This window comes from Hypomesus nipponensis, chromosome 14 (genome assembly GCF_054491055.1).
Source record: "Hypomesus nipponensis isolate SF chromosome 14, ASM5449105v1, whole genome shotgun sequence".
In the NCBI taxonomy this organism is placed as follows: Eukaryota; Metazoa; Chordata; class Actinopteri; order Osmeriformes; family Osmeridae; genus Hypomesus; species Hypomesus nipponensis.
Window position 1 is genome coordinate 4,797,716 of NC_140374.1, and position 23,522 is coordinate 4,821,237.

The following is a 23,522-nucleotide window of genomic DNA, read 5'->3' on the forward strand; positions in this document are numbered from 1 at the left end:
CATCAATTACTTCCTAATGCTATCAAAATGCTATGCTATCAGAATCGACTATCAGAATGCTATGCTATCAGAATTGACTTTGAAACTGTGTGTGTGTGTGTGTGTGTGTGTGTGTGTGTGTGTGTGTGTGTACCCCAGGGAAGTTTTACTGTAAGATGCACTATTCCCAGCGCAGACCCAGCACTGCTCCGGTCAATTTCCGGAAGAGGGCGGTAAGTCTACTGTCAAGACGCACACATCTAACGCAGAAACACGTGCATGAAACGCACACCTCGCACACGTCTTCAATCTCTCACTACTAAACATACACACACACAGACGCAACGAATCAGCAGAAACTTCCCCCCCCCCCCAAACATTCAGGCATCTCTCATCCCCTCCTGTGTCCCTCAGGACGACCAGGTACGCGTGACGACCTCGGGCGACGACACAGACCACAGGTCCACAGGTACCCTGACTTCCTTCCTCAGGTGCGGCCTGCGCTGGCCGCTGGCAGCGGGGCGGGCGCTGTGTGGGACCCCCGGCCGCCTGACGAATTGGGCGGCCGGGGCGGCCGGGGAGGCGGGGCTTGGCGTGTGGAGCCGCTGGGAGGACTTCCTCTTCCTGTACGAGCTCCTCAGCCTGGGCCTGCCTCTGCTCTGCATGCTGCTCGAGGTTCTGGCCCAGATCTACCTGGAGGCCCCGCCCCACAGCCAGGCCTGGGCCCAGCCCTAGCCCCAGGACTTCTGCTAGGGCCCCGAGGCCTCAGGCTCGCCTGGAGGGGGTGGCCCAAAAGAGGGAGGCTTAGCTGGGGTCCTGGTGAGGGAAAGCCTGGGGTTTGGTCAACTAAATGCAGTTGTACTGTAGCTTAAGCACTTGCTTCTAAAACGTAAATCGAGTCTGTACTTTGTCTGACCCTCTACATATCTTGATACAGACTCAAATAAGAATTTCAATCATTCGGTGTCATTTAGCCCTCTGCATGTTCCAGGAATAACTTTTATTTGCGTTAATAAAAATAATAAAAGAGTGCAAAACTGCTTCCTGATTGCACTAATCTAGAGAGTACTTGAAAATATGGGAGAATTGTTCCTCTCCCCTGAAATTGACCTTTTGAAGGATAATTATGATGCTTAGCTGACGAGCGACTAAGGGTTGACTAAAAGCACTTTACTGGACCTGGAGGGATTGCAGGAGTATGCACTGCCTGGCGTGTCTGTGTTGTGTGAAGAATGAAAAACGAACCATGTTGCTACAGAATGTTAGCTATAAACTGCCTGCTCGGTAACTGAATCTGTACTGGGCCCATTGGGCTAGCCTGCTAGTCTGTCTGAATTCATTGCACTAGAGATTTGAAAAGCCAAACAGTATTTTTTTTCTCAGTTCTTTTCAAGAGGTTGTTTTGTAATGTAAAAGTGAAGATTTAGTTTAGTTTGCTTTTCTTTAAAAAAAATTTTTATTTGTTTACTAAATGTTGTCATTTGCTGATATATTTACGTTATGGTGGGGGGGGGAAACATGGCCGACCAAAATCTGCCAAAGAAAGAACGTTTGTAGGAACTTGACTAATGCACATATTCTGTGCTGTGAATGATTACAAAACAGATACAATCTACAAGATCAACCTGTGTACCTGGGCTTTGATTGGCATTGTTGACTGTTGTTAATGCACTATGACTGTCAGTATTACTCAGAATTTAGTTCAAAGTTCATTTAAAACTTGTTGTCATCTAAAGACTAAACAGCTGCAACATGAGAACTTTACTGTGTTGTGTTTCCCAGACATCTTTTCTTCATTTTCCATTCCTCCTGCTATTTCATTTGTGTTCTTTACATCTTTACATTGTAGTCTATTTCCAACGCTGTACCCTCTGATTGGCTGAGCAGTGAAGGCCACAAGGTGATTGGTTCGCTGCTTGGGTCATGTGATCAGCTGCATTTCTTTGACATTGGCTGCCTCCGTAGCTCCTTAACCCCTATTAACCAACCAGGTGCGAGCGTGTCCTGGTTCCACACGTACACCGACCTGCTCAGTAGCGTAGTCGTGCCACCGTGAGCCTCCGGGCGCCCCCTCTCACCTCGCCCCCCCGCCCCCCCACCCCCCCCCCCACCCACTAACTACCGGCCTTGATGCGCTGCACCAGGCTAGCCTGCCCCCCGGTGTTCCGTGCATGCGTCTTGCAGCCCCCGCGTCGTCGTGATCAGCCCGCAAGTAACGGCCATGCCTCCCCGTCTCTCTGTCTCTGTCCGTCTGTCGTCTCTCTCTGTGGTTTCTGTGTTGCAGACAGAGACCAGCCAGCTGGGGGCCCTCACAGCCTCTCCAGAGCACTCTCTTGCTCGTCCTAGTCGCCCCCCCCCTCGTCCTCCTCCATCCCTCCCCCCTTCCACCGGCCTCATTCCCCCTCACCACCACCCCGGCCTCTGCCATCCTCTCTCCCTCCGCCCGCACCTCCACCCTCCCAGTCTACGTGCAGGAGGAATTCCCTCATTGTTTGCACAAGTCCACTTTTTTAATGTCCATTTCAAGTTGTTGTCTGTGATCCTTTCGCCTGCAGTGTTTGTTTTTTTTCTCTCCCACATGCAGTGAAATAAACTGTTGCTTAATACATGCTATTTAAAGCTGTAAGTATAAATAAATTGATTTGATTACATAAATAAACCGGCTTCCTCCTCCTTTTATAAAAAAAAAAAAAAACAAGAAGGAAAATTTAATTTACAAATTTGCCAAATTCGATCTTAGACACGAGCGTGGTTGCACCGCTGCGTCAGGGTCGATCCGGCGCCCGACGCGACTCTCACAGTTTTCACATTTAACCTCCTAACCTCCTAAGGGCCTCAGCAGGTTTGTAAAAACCTCCCAGGCACCAAATCCCCTTCGCGGGAACATCCCCAGTTTAACCCGTCACGAGCCTAACCGCCGTCCACGCTGAGCAGACTCCCCCACAGCGGGATGGGCCTTCCACCTCATCACTAAACATGGTAACAACATCTGCAGACCCGACGTAGCATCTCAACCCTGACCGCTGGCGCCTTTCGGTCCATCAAAGGCCTGTTGTCTTTCTGCAGTTCTTCTGGGATTCTCTCACTCTCCCTCCCTCTCTTCCTCCTTCTCTCCTTCTCCTCCCCCGTTTCTCGGATCTGTCCTCTCTGGTCTGTCTTGTCCTTCAGTCAGTGCATTGGAACACTCGGGTCAGTCAGGCCTCAGTTAGCACCACGTGTGTCGAGTTAACATGTTCATATTCATGGGACTGAATCGTGGTGTAACTCCTATTTTACAGAAATGGTTTGAAAATCAAAGGTGTCATTTCAAACGTCAATATAGTGTCAATATATCTATATATGACTGACATTTAACTTGTTTAATTAAGGGCACTCCCCCATTTAAGTGGAGATATTAGAGTTCAAAATGCTCATAGTGATGTTGATTAATGGACCAAGCTATGTTATTCCTCAATAATAATAAGAACAACCATGTATACCCATGGTGCCTGTCACCCAATGGCACGGTAGAAATGGGAGTGTCTGTGTGTGTACCCCAGGGAAGTTTGACTGACTGAATACTGGCTGTGCCAGCATGTGATAGTATGAGAACTGTAGCCAGGGGACAGGTATCGTGACACAACACGAGCAGCGATCACAGCTCAGCAGACGTTTTCCATCCCATTTTCGATGTCTGACGCATCTTACAAGTTCAGAGTAGGGCGGAATGTGCCATCGTGCATACAGATAGACGTATTCCAAAGCCCTCCATGACACCAGACTCCATAGTCTGTGTGTGTGTGTGTGTGTGTGTGTGTGTGTGTGTGTGTGTGTGTGGACTCCCAGGGGGTAATGTAAGTGTTGTTTCCAGGGGGGCAGGCTAGGCCCCGAGGCCAGCCAGCACGGGGGGTTGGGTCCCCGATGAAGGACCTGGTTCCAGATGTGGTGGAGGAGACTCTGGAAACAGCTGATGGCCTCACAGGGTACGTTAACACACACACATGCATACACACACACACACACACACACACACATACATAGAAACATGCACAAACACACACTCACACAAGCGTATGCACACACACATACAAGTAGCTACACACACACACACACCACTAATAATGACTGTAATTCTATGACACTTTTCAGAGTTGACTCGGGGAAGAACGAAAACTCTGTTGACACGAAAGTGAAAGCACAGGATCAGAAAGGTGAGAATGTAGTGTGTGTGTGTGAGAGAGAAAGAGATATGGGTGGAGCAAACTTTTCCACCCTATCTGGCTGTTTATCTTTGAAGCTGAGCTCAGAGTTGTTGAACGGAACACAACTTTCTCCGGTCAAATCACACAGGACGTAGCAGACATCACCAACCCTCCTCACCACAAACAGCTCCTCTCCTGTACTGTACCTCGCCTGGCTTACTCTCCTGTACTGCCCCACTCCTCTCCTGTACTGTACTGTGCCTCGCTTCCTCTCCTGTCCTGCCCCACTCCTCTCCTGTACTGCCCCACTCCTCTCCTGTACTGTACTGTGCCTCGCTTCCTCTCCTGTACTGCCCCACTCCTCTCCTGTACTGCCCTACTCCTCTCCTGTACTGCCCCACTCCTCTCCTGTACTGCCCCACTCCTCTCCTGTACTGCCCCACTCCTCTCCTGTACTGCCCTACTCCTCTCCTGTACTGCCCCACTCCTCTCCTGTACTGTACTGTGCCTCGCTTCCTCTCCTGTCCTGCCCCACTCCTCTCCCCTGCTCTGCCTTGCCTTCATCTCTACTATAACGTGTGAGGAGTGTGCTGTCCCCTCGTGGATGGATTAGGAATGTTACTGATCACCTATATATGTGCAGTTGTATGTGTGTAAACAGATATCCAACCCTTATGTGGGATCAGTGCTTAAACCGTAATTGCCATTCTAATGCCCCTCACCCTGTCCCTGCCGTTTAGATGTCTCTAAGTCTGCAGACAGGAGCAGTCGATGGAAGAGAAGGATCCGTGCAAGTGAGTGTGTGTGTGAGACTGTGTGTGTGTGTATGTATGAGGCCAAGATGGTGTATGTATGTGTGTTTGAGAATTTCAGTGTGATTGTGACTGACAGTCCCATGTGAGACAAGCACTTAGGCTCCCTCCTGGTTATCTATTTATAACACCGTGCTAAACTGGACTAATCACCGGCCTGCTGAATTCATCACTCATCTTTGGACTTGTATTTTGTACGACTCCACAGCCTGAGCACAGCAGAGAGACCTGGAGGAGAGAGGGGTCTCCATAGAGAAGCTCCTGAGCCACAACCTGGCTGATAAAATAAAAAAAGTGCTATCCCTCTAATGAGAACATCAAATATTTTCCGTTCATTCCTTAAGGTGTTTCGTAAACCCAAGTTCTTTGTAAAGTATAGCAGTCAAGAAGTTGATGCGACAGACGTGTTGGATGTGCGTATCGTTTACATTGAGTCATTTAGCAGACGCTCTTATCCAGAGCGACTTACAGTAAGTACAGGGACATTCCCCCGAGGCAAGTAGGGTGAAGTGCCTTGCCCAAGGACACGTCATTTTGCACGGCCGGGAATCAAGCCGGCAACCTTCTGATTACTAGCCCAATTCCCTAACCGCTCAGCCATCTGGCCCCCAGTCAGATGGAGCAGTATCACTGCTCTGTCACTAGGCGGGGATGTTTCCTCTCAGAAAGAATCTCGTGATTTTGGTCTGTCATTCTCAACACGAGTGTGTGTGCATTTGTGTGTATGAGTGAGTGCCTTTCTCTTCACTGTAGTCCAACCATAGTCATTTTCCACGGCAAGGGTTCCTAAACGACTCTGCTTTCCCACGCTCCCCAGTCAGTGATGCGTGATGGGCCTCAACCTATATAAAGCACAATGGTTATTATGACATACATATGTGTGTGTATCAAATCTTTTGTGGTCCTTGTGTGTGTGTGTGTGTGTGACCTCCTCCTGCAGCCCTGCCTCTCATCTTGGTCAGAACTTTCCAGAAGGGTAAAGCTTCAGACAAGGAGTCCACCCCCATCCCAGAGACGGACTCTGACTACGAGGAGGTCGTCCTTCCTGTAAAACATGCTAACATACTCTTAAATATACCGTAACACTCTTACATATACTGTAAGAGGAGATTATCTTTCCTTTAAAACATGCTAACACACTCGTATACACACCTGATGAAATGATGGAAATGTGTTAAATCGTTTGACTTCCCATATCATTTGACCAAACAACCTGAAGCCGGCAAAACAAACCAGGCTTCCGTAATTATATCTTAGTTTAACATCGTTGTTCTGTTTTGACCAGATTTCCCACAATGCTGATGAAAGACCTCCTACTACCCAGAATGCTTTGCCAGGCTCAGAGGAGTGTCCGGTTCCCGGAAAGGACATCACAGGCTCGTCCAGTCCCAAGAAGAAACTGATCATTTCTGTGTCTGAGAAAGAGAAGCTTCTAGACTGGAACCTGGGCACTCTGGAGGAGCCCTCAGGGTTACCAGGGGCACTGGGTGTACAGACAACCAGTGACCCAGTGTCCCAGAGCCAGCCACCCCAGCCAGGGCCAGAACCAGACCCTGAGCTAGGCCCAGTGCCAGCCCACCCAGACCCCAGCCAGGGACCTCCGCCGACGGCCTTCCAGCAGCTGGCTAATGCCCTCAGGAGGTCCCTGGGAATGTCTGGGCCCGCTTCAACTGTGGCGGTCACCAGGCGGGCCGGCCCCCGCAGACAGAGGCCCCTGTCGGAAGGAGCCTTCAACTACAGCTCCATGTTTGGGTCCGGGCCTCCAGGGCAGGAAGAGAGGATGCGCGAGCAGCGGAGGCCAACAGGGGGCGACCTCACCACCCTGCTGGAGCAGGTGTCCCTGGGCCGAGGACAGCCAGGGGGCGGAGCCTTCACGGACGACATGGCCTCCCTGCCCGCCCGGAGGGTGAACTTCTTCTCCTCGCTGCGTCTGAAGAAGAGGGAGGGAGGAGCGGGGGAGGCGGGGGAGGGACAGCATATCCGCACCATCCTGTCCAACATCCGGAACAAAGGTCGGGGAACATTGTTGCTGTGTGTGATTTGTGCATCCAACATCAAGTGTGTGCATAGTTAACTGGAATTATATACGGTCTAATAAGGGTAACGAGTGGGAGATTTATGACATGATTTAGACCCATTTTATAGGTGGAAAGTAGATATTTTGGTTTATCCGGGGAGTCATCAGACCTAATGTTCCTTGTATCTTGGTCCACAGGCTCCAGCCAAGAGCAGCTGGACGCGTCCTGCTCCTCTAGTGACGACGATAACAGCCTGGCCGGTCAGACGGTCAGTACTGCGCCTTCGCGCCAAGCATGCTGGGAGATGTAGTTGTATTGACACAAACGGGGGACACGAATATTCAAAGTACTCGCATATGTTTGACCTGGATGTTTGGGCAGTTCTCTCCTGTCGTGGGATATGTGTGGTGTTATTTGGGATGTGATTGATCACGTCTGTGTGAATGCCCCCCCCCCCCCCCCCCCAACACACACACACTCTCAGGATTGTCCTGACAAGCTGAAGAGGAGGCAGGAGAGGATGGTGGCCCAGCAGGCTAAAACAGAACAGCTCAAGAGACTCCATAGAGCTCAGGTACCTCAAACCACTCAATCAATCAGTCGGTATAAAGTAACCAGCCAGTACATGGATCCATCAATCCATCCCAGCACCAGAGGAACGAGATGTTCCACAGGGGAGAGGCAGGCTGACTGGAGGTTTTCTCTCCCCAGGTGATTCAGCGTCAGCTGGAGGAGGTGGGGGAGAAGCAGAGAGACCTGGAGGAGAGAGGGGTCTCCATAGAGAAGCTCCTGAGAGGGGAGGAGACTGGTGAGTAAGGGGAAGGGGGGGACAGGTGAGGGAGCGAAGGGGGTCGGGGGAGGGAGGGAGGGGGTCAAACCCGTCTGCCTGAGCAAATAAACCATGAGCTGGGAGATTGGTTTTGTTCCTAGGTTACCTCTGGCCAAGACAGCAACATTAGCGGTAGTTTGAATAGAATGGGCTGTAGTGGGAACTGCCTTTGCGAATGACAGTGAATGAGCCGACTGAGGAAGACAGTCTCCATCTCATTACACCGCTGAATGCTAATAGCGCAGTATTATTCTCGACAATAAAGTCAAAATTGGAGGAACGGGTCCGTCTAGCCAAGCTTGTTACAAACCACGTTGTGTCTCATCATTTGTTGCTGACAGAAATTGTGTTTGTCTAAGCTGAAAATTACATTTTCGCACATCCTGACGGCATGCTAGTTAGGAGCTCCTGAACCCCTGCAGATCCTCATCTCAAGGCCCCCTGCTTAGACTGAAGCGAAAATCACAGGAACCAAAAAATGAAATATATATATATACACTTTTTTTCCCCAAACAGTTCATGAAGTATATGTTGTTCTTTCATTTGCAGCAAATGAAAGAAAAGTAATACCTTTGTTTGGTCCAGTTTCTTGTCCTTGTCAAATGCAACTTGAAGAACTGAGGGGGCGCACATCTGTAGCTTTGTTATTGTCTTTTATACACAGGTTGATGAATACAACAAATGGCCTTGCAGAATCACACTTGTGTGCGTGTTCGATCCGTATGTGGTGCGCGTGCACATTTGTGTGAGTGTGCCCTTGTTTGTGAATGTTCTACCGAATGTTCTACCGATGTACAGAATGCACTCAACTGAGTTGTTCATTTGAGTGTTGGAGAGAGTGTTGGAGGCTTGGCTTTGGGATTATTGTATTAGGGCTTGAGAGAGGAGGACTCTGTCTATGAATAGAGTCTTTGTTCAAACTCAGACCCTCACTCCTACACTTATCTACCCACTCCAAGAGTAGCGGGCAGATACCCAGCGCTAGTGTGCTTTCAGAGATCCACAGATTGAAATGAAATAAACCGTTGGAACGATACTGTGTCTGGCCTTATATGCAAGTTAACCTTTTGGTCTAACAGTTTGAGAACGAACGGAATGTTTGAATGGTCATTGTAAAGATGTTGAAAGGGTAGATCTGTTTTTTGTTGTTGCAAGAAACTTTTTGTTTACATTTCATTTAGTTATTTAGCAGACACTCTTATCCAGAGTGACTTACAGTAAGTACAGGGACATTCCCCCAAGGCGAGTAGGGTGAAGTGCCTTGCCCAAGGACACAACATCATTTGCATGGCCGGAATCGAACCGGCAACCTTCTGATTACTAGCCCGATTCCCTAACCGCTCAGCCACCTGACTCCCTGTTATAACTCTTCCATACAGATACCAGCCTGTCAGATGAGGGCGTTCTCTATCAGTCCTGGTTCACTCTGGTTCTGGAGAAGAACAGACTGGAGGGATACGAGGCAGAGCTCATGATTTTGTAAGCACCGAATCGCAAACACTGAAGTGAACCAACAGGCAACCTGTAACAGTAAAAAAACAAAAAAAAACAAAAGCGTCATCATTCAGTCCAACCAAACTGCTAGGTCTTTCCTGTTCATTCCGTGTGTGTGTGTGTGTGTGTGTGTGTGTGTTATGGTGCTGCTCAGCGCTCAGGAGCTGGAGCTGGAGGATACACAGAGCAGGCTGCAGCAGGAGCTACGACGCAGAATGGCCGTCGACGGTAGGGGGCACACGTGCGCACGCACTCACACACACACACACATGCATTATAGCACACCGAAATGTATTTCGGGGTGATGACACACACGTCTGGACACACACATGCATTCATGGGTGATCACACACACACACACACAGATATACACACACCGACTAGACGGCTCATGAATGCTAACGGATGCGACCTGTTGCAGACACCAGTAAGAGTGCCAGTGAGCTGGTGGCAGAGCAGCGGATCCTGGAGGAGATGATGGGCGTGGTGGAGAGGAGGGACACCCTGGTCCGCGAGCTGGAACAGCAGAGGCTGAAGGAGCGGGCCGAGGACAGGGACCTGGAGAGCTTGGTGCTGTCCAAGGGATACCAGTTCCACTGGGCCTCCGAGTGAGGAGGAGCAGGGGCTAGAGTTTGTGCCTGGGGGAAGGTCTGGGGTCTAGGGAGGGGTGGGGGGGGGGGGGTGCGGGTTGGGACATGAGGCAATAATAAACTTGGGCTTGTAGTTGTTGAAAGTTCAACAGACTACATTTTGTCCACTTATTTACAGGGTGACTGGTGTGATTTTGCTATGTACACCCATGGTGTAACACGACCCAACCAAAACCACCTCAGTGTGCCTGTAGCCTTGTGACAGGAAGGACTAAAGTAGGCGGGATCGTTTAGAGCACTTTGTTGGATCCACTGGAAAGCACGTAAAACCGTACTGGTGTATACTAGCCCTAAGGTCCTCTTATATTAAACAAATAGGATTTTCCTTTGTGAAATGATCTGTGATTCTGGATTTATGTTTGTGTATTTGTTGTGACACTTTGTTAATGATTCCCCTTGTATGCATTCAGACTGTCATGGGTGTAAGAGTTGAGAACATTGTATTTCCTTTCCCATGTCTACACCTGTCGGTCAACATGATCTTCAATCTAAATTTTACGAAAAAATATATAACTGAACGTTTATTTTTGCACAGCACATACGTAAGCGGTCTATATTTATGTGGTAATTGTTTTGTTATTTAATAAAATGTTTAATTGAGAACTGGTGTTTTATTTGCCGTTTAGCGTTTAGGTGTCAGTCCTCCTCAACAGACGCAAGTGGTCAGTAATGTTAAAACACAAGACTACACCTGTAATTACCAAACAGTTGTGTTTAATCGGGATTTCACAGCGTTTACAGTAGCCTACTCAACTTGTTCACGTAGCCTAACCATTTCGCACTTGTCCAAACTTGGTTGTAGTTTGTGGAGGGGAGGAACCATGGAATCGGGGCGTTCTGGGAAAATGATTGGAATTCCGCTTCCGCTATTGGGAGTAAACCTATGTATGATTTTGTAGGCTGGGATTGTAATAATTTTCATTTCCAGATTGGTAACTTTTTCTCCATACCAGTGAACTGGATACGAAGAACCAATGGCTTCACCGTCCTCTCCTAAATCGCCGTCCTCTCCCAAATCTCCAACTCCGAAATCCCCTTCTTCTCGAAAGAAAGATGATTCGTTCCTGGGAAAACTTGGTGGAACTTTGGTGAGAAGGAAAAAAGCCAAAGAAGGTAAACAGATTATACCTAAACAATACTGTTTTGGAACCTTAAAAATATTGAATAGCATCAATAGCAAATACATCTTAGACACAATGACAATATTTGAACTTTGCAGCTAAATGTAGTCGGATACTTTTCGCATGACCCAAGCAACGCTATCGTACAACAGTTTCAAAACATTTTTTTCGAACAATTGTAACAATGTCAAAGTGATCACGACTTCTCACAGTCTTTGTAGTCTAATTTACAAACCTTGCGGGTTCCTGGGACGCCTCGCAGTGTCAGTGGCCGCAGGCTATCTCCCGGCTCGTAATGCTGTAATACTCAGGAATGAAGCGAGCAAGCAGGTCCGCAGGCAACTACACTGCCAGTGCAAGCATATAAAATCTGCCCTCCTTAGCTGAACATATTGCTCAATATCAAACCCAACATTTGCCTTAACTGCATAGGCCTACCTCCAAGGGAGAGATTTTCACAATTTTCCTCAAATATGAATCAAATGGATGCAACACAAGCTGCGTTTCAATATGTTGTGTCTCCTCTCATCTCTTTTCTTTATGTTGGAGTGTGAATCACCTCACAAAATGTTCTCCTTCTCAGTGTCTGTCCTTCTCTTGCTGGTCTCTCTCTTCTCTAAGTGTTGTTTTGATTCGTTGTTCAGGGCCACAGCAGTGCCTGGAAGCTTTCAGTTACACGCACGCACGCACACACATGCAGAACACAACTCACGCACACACACATACAGACAACTACACACACATACACAACCCAACTCATGCACACACACGCGCACACTCAGAACACAACACGTGTTATTACACGTACAGACACAACACGTGTATCACACACACACACTTAGAAGTAACCAGAATGTCTGCAGTGATTTGATGGAAAGCCTGCCAGAGTCCCATGTGGCAGATTTCACGTGAAGCTCTCTGACGTTTCCGTCATAGACCACTTCCGTATAGGAGAGCAGGGGCGCGGCCTTCAACGAGACTGCTGATTGGACGCCTGGAGAGAGTGAGCGAGGGACCCTAAAGAACGGGGAGGGGATTAGGAGAGAAGAAGAGGGCTTGTTCAGGCACCCAGGCCAGTGTATGTGGAGCAGGCCTGGCAGGAGACCACTGGGGGAGGAAGTAGGAGGAGCATGGGAGCCCCTGGAGAGGTGCTGCCTGGATATGTGGCTCTCAGACATGGGGTGCGCCCAGGTAGGATCCCCTGGCTAGTGTCTGCTCCAGATGAGGGGGGGTGGGCGGCGAGGGGATGTGGAGGGGGGTGAGGGGAGGTGGAGGGGGGTGAGGGGAGGTGGAGGGGGGTGAGGGGAGGCGGGGGGGGGGCGGGCGGGCGGGGGGGTACATCATCTGTTAGTCTCAGCAGGGCCAGCGGCTGCTACATTCGCTCAGCCAATTATCTGAAAGGAGAGGCAAAGGCATCTGTCACACTGTCAGGTTATTCTCATACATCTCTGCGTGATAGTAACAAGGGGGACCAGAAGCTGGCTGGATGTGTGTGTGTGTGAGCATGTAAGCGTGTGTGTGCATGTGTGTGTGTCAGTTCAGAGGTGTGTGTTCGTGTACGTGTGTGTGTGGGGCTGCCTGTGATGGTGTTGATTAAGAGGATGTAGTCTTTGCTTGGGGGTGGAGAGAGTCAGGACTGTAGGTTCACGCCTCCTCTGGTGTCTCTACGACGACACAGCTGCATGGTGAACTGCATGCTGGGACCAAACAGAGGTTTCTGGGAAACAGGAAGGAACCTAGTTGTTATATATCACGGATATTTGGTGCTATATCACCCCCCCCTCCCCTTTTTCTAAAAGAAATAAAGAATGCGAAGACAACGAGAGATGGAAGGATTTAAGGAAACAAAGTGATAGAATCTTTATTTTGAAAGATGGACCACATTTAAAGTATTTTTTCAAGTGGTAGAGGTTGTAGATGGTTTTGACTCTAGAAGAGAGCCCTGAGATTTTAAATCGCAGTTGTGGTTATCCACTTCTTCAGCATGAAGAAAGACAGGCTGACTTTCATTTAGCCAATGTTTTAGGGGGTCCCTACTGTTCTACGTCAACTAAGACCATGGAACATTGATAAATGGACAGCAAGCAGAGGGGTGATGGTAGAGACTCTGGTTGTTGAGCAAAGATCCATCTCCATTCAGTAGCCTGGCCTTGTGTCTCTTCTGTAAAGCCATTTTGCGTAAACACGTAGAGAAAGCTTCGTTTTTTTCTTTTGTGTGTGTGTTGGGGGGGGGGGGGGGGGCGGTTAAAGACGCAAACCCCCTAAAAGGCCTGCCATCACAACCACTCCACAGCTTAGTATATTATTATCCAGGAGAAGCATAACTGTGGTTTTCTTTCATCAAGTAAGAGCCGTTACTTGGGCCTGTTGGTTGGGAAGTGTTTTAAGACTCCAGGGCTGTTGTATTTGCAGGATGATTGGACACTCTTAGAACGGGGCACTGTGATTTAGACGATCACAGCCTGGTTTGCTCCTCTGACCCTGTGCGTTTACCTAGTCGCATAGGCTGAAAATGTTTGTTGGAGTGGCCTTATGGGTCCTGTAGTTATTTAGGAGTGGCATATCTGACAACACTCTTTTTTATTGTGTGTGTTCAACTGCTGAATGTTAAAAAAACAGTATTTGTCAATCACTGTGGTGGGGGAAGGGGGCAGTGGTGCTTACTGAGGAGAGACACAACCAAACATTTGGATCTAGGAAGGCACCTCCCCGAGTCTTGACAGATTTTCTTGTGTGTAAGAACGACATTTGATGCAGTTTCTGCCCATGCCAGTATCTGAGCTCCAGGAAGAAGGGATCAACGCGATCAACCTGCCTCTGAGCCCCTCCCAGTATGAACTGGATCCGGAGGACACCATGCTGGGTCAGTACTGACATCCCTGAATACACATCCCAACACTCACTTTACACACACACACACACACACACACACGTCCTCTCTCTCTGTCTTTCTCCTTCTCTCCCCACTTACACACACCCACTCAAACTCACAGTATCCCACCTAGTTAGCTATATAGTATTGTGTGTGTATATGTGTGAACAGGACTGTGTGTATATATGTTTAAGATTGTGTAAATGTGATTGTACATTTAGGATTGCGTCTAAATGTGTATCCAGCATTCTGTGTGCATGTGTGCATATCGGATTTTGTATGACTCAGGCCTCTCTGTCTCTCCTCAGAGGAGAACGAGGCCAGGACCATGGTGGACCCAAACTCAAAGAACGACCCAAAGCTTCAAGAGCTGATGAAGGTTGGATATGGGAAAACCTTTTTGAATATCTATCCACCCTTCCATTGACACCCACATCATTTGAACCAGTGCAATGCAACACACACTACTTCAGCTTCTGACCCAGATAATCGGTTATCATCACATTATTGATCCGTGTTGTGTTGAAACGTGAGTCTTGTTCTGTAATCTCCAGGTCCTGATCGACTGGATCAATGATGTTCTGGTGGGAGAGAGGATCATTGTGAAAGACCTGGCAGAGGACCTGTACGATGGCCAAATCCTGCAGAAACTCTTTGGTGAGGGACAGAGAGACCATTTCCTGCTTCCTGTATGGCAGACACATCTTCCTGTTTTAAGTATTCTAATGCTAGCCTTGCTTACAAACAGTTGATAGATACATTGATTGATTTGTATTTCTTCACATCTCACTAAAGAGCAGTGTAAAGCCAAACATTAACATAGCACAGTGTATTCAATGGGATCATGATTGGCTCTCTGATTGGTTTTTCCGGGTAGAGAACCTGGAGGGGGAGAAGCTGAACGTTGCCGAGGTAACGCAGTCCGAGATTGCCCAGAAGCAGAAGCTGCAGACCGTTCTAGAACGCATCAACGAAACCCTGAAACTGTCCTCCCGGAGCATCCGCTGGAACGTGGACTGTGAGAACCGCTCGACACCTCCACGCCGTCCATCGCTCTGTACTGCTACTGCTCTGCTACAACCACGAAGCTCTGCGGCCTCCATCCACTGACGAGACACATGCTACATGTGCTGGAACCTTCCGAGAAAATGAACCACTTAAAATGTTGAGGGATATACAGTGGGTCGTTGTGACCCGGTTTAATCCTGCTTAATAACTAGGGGGGTTAGGGAGGGTTAGGAAGGGTGGGGGTGGGCACTTTAGGGAGTTGACGTCATTCCCAGCATGCAAAGGAGATCAAACAGACATTTAAAAGATGCTTTTAGTTGACTTCTTTTAGCTGTTCTGTTGGCCTGTGTGAAGGGGAAAAAAGCCTTCTCTAGTGAATTGATTTTTTTTTTCTGCTTTAACCGTTGCCCTACTTTTTCAAAGCTAATGTGATTCTCCCTGGCATTTACCTCAGGTGCCGGACTGTTCTAGAAATGTCACTCACTCAGTCCCCGTTTCGCCATCTGTCCTTTCTCACACAATGACTTCAGGATGGCGTACACACTCCGCTTTTTAAGCACAATGTGACAGATTTTCTTAGACGTAGACGAGAGTCGATTACGTAACCCAATAGTTTTTAATCCATCTCTCTCGTTTGCTAGTCATGCTGAAGTGAAAATGTACCTCGACAATCATGTTTTTTTACATGCTGTCTCCTGTCTGAACCGTAGCTGTTCATGCTAAAAGCATCGTGGCCATCCTCCACCTGTTGGTGGCGCTGTCGCAGCATTTCCGAGCCCCGATCCGACTGCCCGATCATGTCTCCATCCAGGTGGTGGTGGTTCAGGTAGGTTCTCTGTTCTCTAGTGTTCAGTTAGGTTCTCTGTTCTCTAGTGTTCAGTTAGGTTCTCTGTTCTCTAGTGTTCAGTTAGGTTCTCTGTTCTCTAGTGTTCAGTTAGGTTCTCTGTTCTCTGGTGTTCAGTTAGGTTCTCTGTTCTCTAGTGTTCAGTTAGGTTCTCTGTTCTCTAGTGTTCAGGTAGGTTTTCTGCTCTCGAGCTCTCTGGAGTTCAGGTAGGTTCTCTGGTTCTCTAGACCTGTGCTGTTCTTCCTCCTGCAGAAACGCGAAGGGATACTGCAGTCTCACCAGGTCCAGGAGGAGATCACTGGGAACACAGAGTATGTAGTGTTTGTGTGGATTTGGCATAGGTGGTGTAGTTTGTAGTTGGGTGGGAGGGGGCTAGTGTGTGTGTAGTGGGGGAGCTAGTGTGTGTGTATGTGGTGGGGGAGCTAGTGTGTGTGTGTGTGTGCGCACGGGGGGCCAGCGTTTCCCCTCAGCTCCGCCCCAGCTGATGGAGCCCAGTCCAGCAGGCAGACAACAGCTGTAGAGATAAAGCAGTTGGAGTTGACATGGTCACGGTTGCAACGTGGTTATAACAGGAGCAGGAGCTCTGCCCAGACCTGCCACTGTCACAGGAGATTACACCGTGAAGACAGGGGTGTGTGTGTGTGTGAGAGAGAGAGAGAGAGAAAGAGAGAGAGAGAGAGAGAGAGAGAGAGACAGAGAGAGACAGAGAGAGACAGAGAGAGACAGAGAGAGACAGAGAGAGACAGAGGGGCAACGTGAGGCTGACAGAGAGAAGCATGCCCACATTAGTGTCCTTTTAATTCATCTCGAGGTCGTCTGTATATGCATGGCTATTGTGTGTATTCGTATATGCTTTATATGTTAAGGCATCTCATCCTACTGCAGTTAACACCAGACACATTCCCTTTCACAAGAAAACGTTGACAATGTCTTTTTGACCCGCTGTATTAATTTGTTCTTTCTTTTTCATCCTCAGAGCTCTTTCAGGGAGACATGGTATGTGTAAGGATATATTTTTTAAAAAAGTCTGTATTGAATCGAAGTTCTGAAAGGACAGAAGGACGCTTGTTTTGGATGTCACTGAGTAAGTCACCGTTTCTGTCATCTGAACAGAAAGAGACGCTTTTGACACACTCTTTGACCATGCTCCTGACAAGCTCAGTGTTGTGAAGAAGGTAATGTCTACTTCTACACGGTATGACTGTGTGTGGCTGCATGTGTGTGTGGCTACATGTGTGTGTGTGTGTGTGTGTGTGAGGGAGTGTGTGTGTGTGTGTGTGCGGTGTGCGCGTGTGTTGGGATGTGGGTGTGTCGGCAAACCTTAATGGAGATGTTTTGTGTTCCTTCAGACTCTCATCACCTTTGTGAACAAACACTTGAACAAGCTCAACCTGGAGGTATCTGAACTGGACACTCAGGTGAGACATGGCCACTGACAGTCAGCTTTGGCTGTTCCGCTGTCACAGCCTGTATGCTGTTTTCAACCTTAGGTTGACATTAATGATCTGGAGTAACATATTGTTGTAACATTGTCACACAGGATTTCATACTGTGAAAGGTTTTGGTTTGTTGACTGTAGTTTGCAGATGGAGTGTACCTGGTGCTGTTGATGGGGTTACTGGAGGGGTATTTTGTTCCTTTGTACAACTTTTTCCTCACGCCAGAGAACTTTGACCAAAAGGTACATTTCCCAGTTTTTGAATACATAAGTGTTGTCTTGTCTCAATTTGGCCGAGAGATCAAATAAAATAATCAAATCAAACTTTATTTGTATAGCACATTTCATAGCAGGATGCAACACAATGCGCTTCACACAGGGAAAAGGAGGGGGGGGGGACAAACACTTAAGCTTGACACTAATTATCCGGAGGGAAGGAAGAATCCAGTTCACTCAGACAAGTCGGAAGTCTTGTTTTGGGCCCCGTTTCTAACCTCCCAAAAAAAACCACACAAAATAAACACAGTGTACTGTCCATAATGTGCATCATTACAGTTACATTGAAATGGGATAATCCCTTTTAAGTTCTTCCATGTTTATTTGATACTGGTATTCATGTATGCAGATTAGTCTTCAGAGTCAGCCTGGCCCCAGTCTGCTGCCTGCTGGTGTCATTCTGAGCAGGCAGTCAGAAGGGACGCCATGTCAGCCCTGGGCTTGGGTCCTGGCCAGGGGCCAGTGCCAAGCCGAATGGGCACATGCCCACTAGCATCTGTAATCTGCTCCAGCCCAGCGCACTAAGAAGTGGCACGGGGATTAGCTCTTACACAGGGGGGAGGGATAACACAGAGAGAGAGAGGGAGAGGGAGAGGGAGAGGGAGAGGGAGGGAGAGGGAGGGAGGGAGGGAGGGAGGGAGGGAGGGAGGGAGGGAGGGAGGGAGGGAGGGAGGGAGGGAGGGAGGGAGGGAGGGAGGGAGGGAGGGAGGGAGGGAGGGAGGGGGAGGGAGGGAGGGAGGGAGGGAGGGAGAGGGAGGGAGGGAGGGAGAGGGAGGGAGGGAGGGAGGGAGGGAGGGAGGGAGGGAGGGAGGGAGGGAGGGAGGGAGGGAGGGAGGGAGGGAGGGAGGGAGGGAGGGAGGGAGAGGGAGGGAGAGGTAGGGAGAGGGAGGGAGAGGGAGGGAGAGGGAGGGAGGGAGAGGGAGAGGGAGGGAGGCTCAAATTGAGGCTAAGGATAGTCAGTTGTCGTTTAGCTTCAGGGTAGCTCCCCTGATTTGGTCGGTGCTTCATTCTTGGTGTTTTTCAACACCTCTACCCTCCCCGCCCTACTCCTAGCCTCACTCCTCACCTTCCCTCAACCACACACACACAGAACCTTGCCCCCAGCCCCTCCCCCAGCATGGGATGTATTAGCGGTGTTTACCCAGCTGGGACGGGCTTACTGCTGCAGTGGACTGCTGGCTGTATGCCCTGCTTAGGACAAGGGCTGGGGAAACTCTTAATGACACATGAATAGAGCGAATTGTTAAGGTGTTATTATTGCTGAGCAGTTCCCTTATCACTGTGTGTGTGTGTGCGTGTGTGTGTGTGTGAGAGAGTGAAAGGGACTGTTCTGAAAAGTAGTGTGACTGATTGTGAGTCTCTTGTTCAGGTACATAACGTGTCCTTCTCCTTCGATCTGATGCAAGATGGTGGTCTGGAGAAACCCAAGCCCAGACCGGAAGGTACAAACCTTCATATCTTCATATCACCATTTATATACTTGCTTTTCTTGCTTTCCCATTTGGAAGTGTATAAAGGATAGATAACGAGTTTGTGTTTGTTTTCCACTTGCAGATATAGTGAACTGTGATCTGAAGTCGACACTGAGGGTTCTCTACAACCTATTTACCCGATACAGAAATGTTGACTGAGCGGGGGCAGGGGACACATTTAGAGACGAACCACTTCCTGTTATCCAATGTCTTTATTTCACTAATGTATGTTTGAGAGGAGTTGATAAGGCTTGTTTTGTCATGTGAACAGTGGCATGTAAAAGAACAGAAAATCGTATTCAGATATGCAGTATCATTGATTGTAAAACAAAAATGTTGTGATATAGAATGTTGAATCAATAATGTATTCAGTCTTTTATTTATATATATATATATATATATATATATATATATATATATATATATATATATATATATATAAAATACATAAATGTCCTAATGGATACACATCTAAACCAAAAATATAATCCTAGAAGAAATTTAAAATGTGACCATAAATAGACTATGACAACATATTGTATATGTTCATTACAACAACAAAAACATTTTCGTACTTAGAGACTTCTGCATTCCCTTTGACGTTCCCAGCCCAGATATCTTACATCGTGTTATATGGAATTGTCTTTATTTGTGTGGACAAGGTCAGTGTTCGATGAGATCTCTTAAGCTATTTCTCTCAAACTACCGTGGTTTGTGTCCATTTAAATGATACCTACGCTATTCTAAATGAGATACTTCAGGAAATCTTTTCTATGATCATTTTTACCAAATCTTTGAACAATAAAGCATTCAAACTGACCCTCCTCTGACTTAATCTGTGTCACATGAGGTCTTGGTGGCTCAGCAGACTGTGAACAACTCTTTCATTACAACTGGCCAACTGGCTAGTACCCTGCCCCACTGGCTAGCACCCTACCCAACTGTACAGACCACACAGGAAACCTCATCTGTTGAACAAGACACTGTTCTATGGCACCCCTCTATGGCATTGCTAGTTAGGCTGCATACCTAACAGAGGACACTACATAGTTTCATACTGTGTTTTACAGCTGAGCTGCCATTAAGCTTATTTAAATCCACTTTTCTAGAATGGCCCTTTAAATCATGGTTGGGTTTCTCATAAAATCCTTGGCAGTGTCATGGTCTTTCATTGCATGGAGGAAGGGGAAGGAAGGGGAGAGATGGAAGGAAAGGAGACAGAGAAGGGAAAGAAAGGGAAGTATGTATAAAGAAAGCGAAGGAGAGAAGGATGGGGACACCTAGGCTGTAGTCTATTGGCACTGGTAGGCGGTTGGTAAATTGGTGTCAGGTTACAACTTGTGTGTGTGTATAGATGATACCCTGAATATAACACTGCATCATCACCATTAGACATTAGGACTCCTCTCCAGCATTTTCTTCCCCTTTCCCCCATTTCCCATGTTTTCTCTCATTATCCATCTCTTTTTCTCTCAGAAATGTTTCTTCTTTCTTTGTATCTCTCTTGATTCATTACCATGCCACCAGTGGTCTCGTGTATGCAAATGAGCGAGCAGATGTACCACACTCCAAATATTTCAAACACCCAAAGGGTGCTGGATTCAGCCACAATGACGGCAATAAAATAGTTTGACGCATGGTTTAACCAAGGGAGTTTCAAATGTCATCCCAGCACAGCCCCCCACCCCCCACCTATTACCGTCTCTGTCCCTCTATCTTGGTCTCTGGCTTTCTCCTGTCTCTCCTGTCTCTCTCCCTCACTTGGTCCTGGGAGACCCTAGTGAACATCAAAGCTTTGGGGCAGTCACCCGGAACATCAAAGCCACCTCCTCAGGCATGTGGCCTATCTGAATGACCTTAGCAATGTGAGCATGGCAACGGCTGCTTCTCTTAAACAACAAAAAGAAGAAAGAAAAACTCTGCCATGTAATATTTATGTGTGTCGGTTGTATATGTGACAGAAAGTCCCTTTTTAGTTCATTGTGCGTCACGCTGAGGAGCTGTAGAGGAACTGTCACACTGAGCAGAAACATGCCGATTCCCTTTGGTTGACACAATAACACTAGCATCAACAGGCCCATAACCAAATTACTGCTTGGGAGACATAATTGTCAATCAGAGTCGGCAGAAAATCTCATTTCAGGTCCTTGAGGTCCACTTGCCAACGAGCTGAAAGCATTTAGCTGTTGAAGCTCAGGCCGCTATGCTTCCTGTCCCCGTGCTCTCCCAGTCAACACTGCTCTACCCCGACCACAAGATGGCGTCGGTTGATACGCTCTGATCTAATTTACGGTCGGTTGCTGGTCTGAATGCTGTACTTTGGGATGCCTGGAAGGAATGAAAGTGTTGCCTGTGTGTGTATTCTTGCCTGAGTGTGCTTTATTTCCCTGTGTGTGTGTGTGTGTGTGTGTGTATGTGTGTGATTGTAACTGTACCTTGAGAAACCTGAGACCACCCTGGCAATCTTATCATCGAGCTGGTGTGGATAAGAAGAGGGATAGGAGGGGTGGGAAGCAGTTTAGGGTCAGGGTGTCCTGGTGTCAGGTTAGGACTTATGTGTGTGTGTGCTCTCAGGTCATGACCCAGAGATAGCTGTGTTTGTTCTCAGTCGCTGGCCTGGGCTTGGAGAGCTCTAATAGGGGGTTAGGGAGGGAAACCGGAGAGGAGCTGGGGTTTTAGGCAACCTCTTCTTCTCTGTAATTCGTCTCTTAAAAAGCATGTTTGAGGAGATCTGAGCCTGTATCTTGGCCTTGTGGACAAAAACACTGCTTCTGTGCAACCTACACCTCATCTGCACAAACAAAACCTTTATGTTTTTAGTTTGATGCATGTTTCATCAAGGGTCACAGCATTTTGGTATCCTTCATATTTTTATCAGGTTAAACGGTTGAGTTCCGTTTTATAAGAATGGCCCGTGACACAGGGAATGAAATCAATTATGTTTTGAAAAAATATTTGTTTTATCATTAGTAAAGGAATTGTAGGCTTCCAACTATGAAGTCAAATCACTGCATCCCCGACTGTTTTGGAAAAAACTTCACACCATTTAGACACAGACAAAAACTATGATCACTTTCAGCAAATTCCACGAAATGTAGGTCATTTTCAGTTACAGATAGCCTACTAAGACTTGTTATGTGCGAGTAATGTGTCATGTCATTCTCATGCAGGAAATTTGACATGAGTCATTCTCCAAACTATTGTTTGACATGAACCACCGTCACAGATACGGCTTGTCCTCTGAATCGGAGTTTAGGCCTTGATTTGGGCGGACTACTGCTCCTCGGTATAGCGTAGAGCTACGAGGCTACGTTCCTCCCCGTGGCCCTCCTCTCCCGCTTCTGTCTCCGTGGCTGCGGAGCTCTGGATGACGCCACTCACGCTCCGCCCTCCAATCTCAATCTTTGCGTTCATTTCATTCTTGCTCTCATTCCGCGCATATTTCGCATCCCTGCAGATACGAAACGAATTACGCACACAGCCGGTCGAGAAAAAAAAAATCTACTTGGCAGTTTACAAAGAAATTCCATACCTTATTACAAAGTAAACAAGAATAACTTTTGCAGCAGTTGATTATTGAATACGTTTTAAGGTAAGTTAGTTACTTGTTAGTTGAGTTTATGTTTAGCCTACTGTTTGGGCTACTTTGGTTTAATCTTATTAAACGGGAGGTGGCAAGTAATGTAGGCCTATTATATTGTAATATTGTATTATTGATCAAAATATTGCAATTGTGAACGTTAGTGTTGGCTTCGGAGCGGTACTGTCGCTTTTACGAAGAGGTACCTATGTCCGACATAGCTTGAAAATCTTTGACATTTTAATTTTTTTTACGGCGAAGCCTTGGGATAGCCTACCGGTTCGTCGGCGTTCTCTTAAAACTGGCTTATTTATATGTCGAATGGCAACTACAAAAAACTTATGAGCGATTTTACTAAATGGAGAGTTGATGGTAACATACTCTTATAACGGTTAAATGTTTCAGTTTCCCCCGATACTTACAGGCAGGGAGTTGCCGTCAGGAGTATTCCCCGTCTCCTGTCGAGCTCAACAAAGCCCGTTGTCAAATGACTTGTTGCATCAGGAGGCTTTCCTGTCGATAAACCTATCTGTAAGTACTATTTTATCTACGTAATCTAAAGTTGTGAACGTTATAGACCATAACCCTTCCAGCTAACCTAATATTTAATCTTGTGTCATGATAGCCGAGTCTTGGTTCATGTGGGTCTAGATTTCGTTGCTCAACAGCATGCCCCCCCTATAGGAGATCTCTCAATAGTTGATAAAAAGGACATGGCCGAGTGTACAAGTGATTTGCCTAACGTAGACCGAGAGTAAAAAAGTACGGAAGACACGTTTTTATTGTTTTGTTTGAGTCATGATTTATAAATGATTTATTTAATAGTCTTGTGTAATAACTAGGCTATGAAAGGGCAGTAGGATAACTATACTGACATTGTTCAAGAGGATCACACGAGCTTGGCTATTCCCCGAAAGAAGACTTTCAAACTTTGTTAATATTTTGTTT

At 47.4% G+C, this 23,522-nt stretch overlaps 3 protein-coding genes and 2 long non-coding RNA genes across 13 annotated transcripts in view; 3 read left to right on the forward strand and 2 right to left on the reverse strand.

Moving 5' to 3' along the window:
- mical2b (microtubule associated monooxygenase, calponin and LIM domain containing 2b) overlaps positions 1-9,952 on the forward strand; it is a 33,738-nt gene extending 23,786 nt beyond the window's left edge. For 7 of the 8 annotated variants that reach the window (XM_084672221.1, XM_084672220.1, XM_084672226.1 and 4 more), the window contains 13 exons: positions 139-212; positions 394-448; positions 3,830-3,941; positions 4,108-4,169; positions 4,901-4,954; positions 5,913-6,019; positions 6,258-6,984; positions 7,188-7,258; positions 7,475-7,564; positions 7,702-7,798; positions 9,199-9,298; positions 9,468-9,541; positions 9,735-9,952. In XM_084672221.1, coding sequence (XP_084528347.1) covers positions 139-212; positions 394-448; positions 3,830-3,941; positions 4,108-4,169; positions 4,901-4,954; positions 5,913-6,019; positions 6,258-6,984; positions 7,188-7,258; positions 7,475-7,564; positions 7,702-7,798; positions 9,199-9,298; positions 9,468-9,541; positions 9,735-9,925 — 1,814 coding nt within the window. In that variant the 3' untranslated portion in view covers positions 9,926-9,952. The remainder of the gene's footprint in view (positions 1-138; positions 213-393; positions 449-3,829; positions 3,942-4,107; positions 4,170-4,900; positions 4,955-5,912; positions 6,020-6,257; positions 6,985-7,187; positions 7,259-7,474; positions 7,565-7,701; positions 7,799-9,198; positions 9,299-9,467; positions 9,542-9,734) is intronic. The other variant, XM_084672225.1, reaches the window with a different exon arrangement.
- Positions 9,953-10,667: 715 nt separating this feature from the next.
- Positions 10,668-11,805, reverse strand: LOC146258323 (uncharacterized). Its single transcript, XR_014729725.1, has 3 exons — positions 11,320-11,805; positions 10,914-11,046; positions 10,668-10,829 (listed from the first exon to the last, which is right to left on the reverse strand). It is a non-coding gene; the product is annotated as an uncharacterized LOC146258323 (long non-coding RNA).
- Positions 10,818-19,357, forward strand: LOC146258324 (alpha-parvin-like). Of its 2 annotated transcripts, none has more exons than XM_084672229.1 (13): positions 10,818-11,076; positions 13,858-13,947; positions 14,265-14,335; positions 14,511-14,613; positions 14,834-14,974; positions 15,675-15,790; positions 16,061-16,119; positions 16,785-16,804; positions 16,922-16,983; positions 17,158-17,226; positions 17,388-17,489; positions 18,892-18,964; positions 19,077-19,357. In XM_084672229.1, exons 1-13 carry the CDS (start codon positions 10,938-10,940, stop codon positions 19,151-19,153), a joined length of 1,122 nt encoding a protein of 373 aa, XP_084528355.1. In that variant the 5' UTR covers positions 10,818-10,937; the 3' UTR covers positions 19,154-19,357. The 2 variants fall into 2 exon arrangements, with proteins under 2 accessions (XP_084528355.1, XP_084528356.1); XM_084672230.1 differs by having other exon boundaries at positions 10,996-11,076; positions 13,842-13,947.
- Positions 19,358-21,845: 2,488 nt separating this feature from the next.
- On the reverse strand, positions 21,846-23,241 carry LOC146258325 (uncharacterized). The gene is made up of 2 exons (XR_014729726.1): positions 22,997-23,241; positions 21,846-22,445 (listed from the first exon to the last, which is right to left on the reverse strand). It is a non-coding gene; the product is annotated as an uncharacterized LOC146258325 (long non-coding RNA).
- LOC146258326 (transcriptional enhancer factor TEF-1-like) overlaps positions 22,440-23,522 on the forward strand; it is a 30,670-nt gene continuing 29,587 nt past the window's right edge. Inside the window, 2 exon segments of the mRNA XM_084672228.1 lie at positions 22,440-22,586; positions 22,980-23,105. The gene's annotated coding sequence lies outside the window, so the exon portion shown is untranslated.